The sequence below is a fragment of the Protobothrops mucrosquamatus genome, unplaced genomic scaffold (genome assembly GCF_001527695.2).
Source record: "Protobothrops mucrosquamatus isolate PMUCROS unplaced genomic scaffold, P.Mucros_1.0 scaffold1422, whole genome shotgun sequence".
In the NCBI taxonomy this organism is placed as follows: domain Eukaryota; kingdom Metazoa; phylum Chordata; class Lepidosauria; order Squamata; family Viperidae; genus Protobothrops; species Protobothrops mucrosquamatus.
In genome coordinates this window covers 346,624-350,154 of record NW_015387607.1, presented here as the reverse complement: position 1 = coordinate 350,154, position 3,531 = coordinate 346,624, and the positions used below count along the sequence as shown (strand labels likewise).

At 45.9% G+C, this 3,531-nt stretch overlaps 1 protein-coding gene across 1 annotated transcript in view; it reads left to right on the top strand.

Annotated features, from left to right (window-relative positions):
- Positions 1-1,818, top strand: part of LOC107292785 (keratin, type II cytoskeletal cochleal-like) — a 15,306-nt gene extending 13,488 nt beyond the window's left edge. Inside the window, 2 exon segments of the mRNA XM_015821907.1 lie at positions 450-484; positions 1,547-1,818. Coding sequence (XP_015677393.1) covers positions 450-484; positions 1,547-1,818 — 307 coding nt within the window.
- Positions 1,819-3,531: the final 1,713 nt, after the last annotated feature.

Genomic DNA, 3,531 nt, shown 5'->3' with positions numbered 1-3,531 from the left:
CAACTGGGTCAAGTCCAAGGCCGTCATGGAAGCCAAGAACTCCTGAGCTGCCGCCGACGCCTCGCCCACCGATGGCAGGTTGAAATCCCCCATGACCATAAGTCTGGGGGTCGCAACCGCCACCCCGGCTATTACGTCGGCCAGCTCAGGCAGGGCTGTTGATACATAGCAGGGAGCCAGGTATATAATCAACAGACCCTCTTTACAGGTCTTGCCGTTTTTTGGTGGAAGTCCTCAAACTCCATAAAAAAAAACCAATCCCCATTAGCATCTAGTTCTGTGGGCACATTGAGCCTCTTTCCCATGAAGTTCATCCTTCAGTATCCCTAAGGACTTGATGACTTTGCAACAATAGTCAAACAACATTGGTTTTCTTTCAGTCAGCTGTATATACTCAGAATATATTTGAATTCTTACCCATGCTTGACTTCTGTTTTGTTTCTTGACAGATTGTCAAATGATGCAGCTGGTGCAGTGAACATCTGTAAGTATAGTGAAGAATATATTGGATCTTTGCTGTACAGTATTGATTAAGAGGTTCCTTGCCTCTATTTAGATCAGTGGTTCTCAACCTGTGGGTTGGGACCCCATTTGGGGTCGATCGACCATTTCACGGGGGTCGCCAAGCAAGGCTGTCCGCCATTTTTTTGTCCGCCATTTTTTTCCCCTTTTCCGGCGGGTGCCTTACCTCCCTTGGGATGGGCCAGCTGGTGGTTGGCCTGCTCCGTCTCTGCCGCTTGCCAGCTACGCCTCGGCCAGCGCAGGGGGCGGAACCACGCATGCGCGGCACTCCCGGGCAGGAAAAGTCCTCGACTTATGACCGGTTGGGTAGTCCTCAACGTACGACCGGTTTAGTCCTCGACTTACGACCGGTTTAGTCCTCGACTTACGACCGGTTTAGTCCTCGACTTACGACCGGTTGGGGTCGCGGCATTAAAAAGGTTGAGAACCACTGATTTAGATGGAGAAAACTGCACTTTGTGCTGTCCTTCCACTCTCCTGCCCTGTCTCTTCCCCTACAGTTGTAGGTTTTGCAATCATAACTGGGGCAATTACACTAGCAGAGCACAGCAAAGTTCTTGGTATATTATGTCAACATAGTACCACAGGTATGGGGTGAAAATTTGCATCTGTTTCTATCTACTTTTTTAAACACCTGTAGAATGCCATAGGACAGAATTCAACCAATTTTTCAGGCCTCAGACAGCAACACACAAATCTGTAGGAACTCTGATCCATCACCAAATCTCACAACATGTTAGTAATTTCATCCTCAGTTCTCCCGTGGCCATGGAATTCTTGCATTTGATCTCAAGCAAGTACATCATACTTTTTCATCTGACGTTTGCCACTATTAAGAAATAAAATAAACAAGTTTCAAAATCATTTAATTTTGGGGAACGTTTGAAGGTCCTATAGGAAGGATGGACTTGACAGAGTCCATAGTGATTACCCTTCTTATAATTTCTACAAGGTACCAGTAGCTGTCTTTCTTAGAACAGAAAATGCCTGGGCTCTTCTCTAAGTCTGTGTCTTCTTTTCGCAGCTGTTATCTCTTCACATATTTCACGAAGTTCGGCTGCTGGCTACAGAAGTGGCTACAGAAGTGGCTTTAGCCTGGGCAGAGGTAGTTACTTTGCAGTAGGAGGAGGCGGCAGCAGCAGCAACATTGAAAGTGTGGACCAGGGAGATGGCAGCAGCAACATCGAAAGTGTGGACCAGGGAGATGGCAGCAGCAACATCGAAAGTGTGGACCAGGGAGATGGCAATTCTTCTAGCGTGAATTTGACCTCTTCTCCTCCAAGTCACATAAGCTAAAGTTCCAGTCCCTTGCCCTTTTGAAATGAAACACATGAACAATGTCTTCTCTGGACCTCTCTGTGCAGTATAGGTAGTCCTCGCCTTATGACCAGAACTGAGCCCGGATTTATGGTTGTAATTGAGTCCACATGATTGCCTCACTTAATGACCATCATGCAATCTCTCCATTGTGGTTATTAAATGGACCAATGGATCCCTTAGAGACTGGTAACGGTCCTGGGAGGTCAGACACAGGCCCACATTACAGCACCTCCCCAAATCACACCTGTCCTGCATTGGACCAGCCCCCCCCCAATCTGGAGGCCTCCCTTGAACAGCTTCCCATCACTCTGGGTCCCACACCCTTGGAAACCCCCTACCCCGCTCTACTTACTTTTTCTGAAAGCCACCTTACCCAAGGAGATTCATCGTGCAGAAGCCATATGATACCATCCTGGAAGTAGGTGCCATTTTGGAAGTTGGATAACCCAAAGCAACCCCTGCATAGGAACACTGCATAGTGGACTGGCTGCTTTTTTTGAAAGGCTCTCTCTGAAGATTGCCTTTCAGAAAGGCAGCTGATCTGCTGAGCTGCTTTCCTATACAGAAGCCATATAGTGTCATTCCAGAAGCAGGCACCATTTTGGAAATGGGCGCAATTCTTGGATTCGAGAATTATAGCCGCTCCCAAAATGGCGCCTGCTCCAGGATGATTTAAAGTGGCCTCTGCCACTCCCAAAATGGCACCTACTTTGGAATGGCACCACACAGCCCTTTTATAGGAAGACCAAATGGCAGATCAGCTTTTTTCAAAAGGTTGATCTTCAGAGATCACTTTTCAGAAAAAGCAGCAGTCTATCCGCTGTTCAGCCTTCCTATACACAGCTTGCTTCATGCCATCCCTGAAATGGGTACCCTTTTGGGAGAGGCTGCAATTCTCAGAATGTGAGAATTGCACCACCTTCCAAAATGGCACCTGCTTCCAGGATGCCATCACGTGGCTTCTATCTAGGTAAAGCCACATGGCACATCAGCTGCTTCTCCCTGGGAAATGTGATCATTGGAAAAGGTAAGTGGAACAAGTCATGACTGGGGGGGGGAAGGAAGCCCAAGGATATGGGACCCATTGAGGCAGGAAACAGGCCTAAGGGACCCAGCAGGGCGGGATGAAGGGGAAGATAGGCAGGTAGGGGCAACTGCAGTGATCCTGTGGTCAGTCGTAAGAGTGGCAGATTGCAAAGCACCCTAATTTTGTTCATGTGACTGTCAGGCATATAGTAGCCATAATTTTAGATATAGATTGTAAATCCCTTTGTAATTGCCATTGTAATTTCAAACTTGAATGAGTGGATGTAAATTGAGTACTATCTGTATTCATACATGCGTTTTTTGCTTTGTATTCAGCTTTTGTATAAGACAGGCCATTTCTCTGATTGTATGTAAACAACACTCTGCTTTTCAAATGAGTCAAACTGTATAGAGGATAGGCTTGTGTTCTGATTTTGCCTTCTTTCATCCAACTCAGATTTCTACATTTTTCAAGGTTTGTATAAACTACCTGATTTTCTGGGGGGTTTTGTGCTTGAAATATGTACTTTGAAACATGCCTTTTCTTTTCAGTGTGTATCCAATAAAATACACATCGTAATGTACAAAAAAATATCCAGCTATTTTAAATATCCAATATAAACATGATTATGAGGCAAGTCATTAAAAATAGTCTTGACGCTA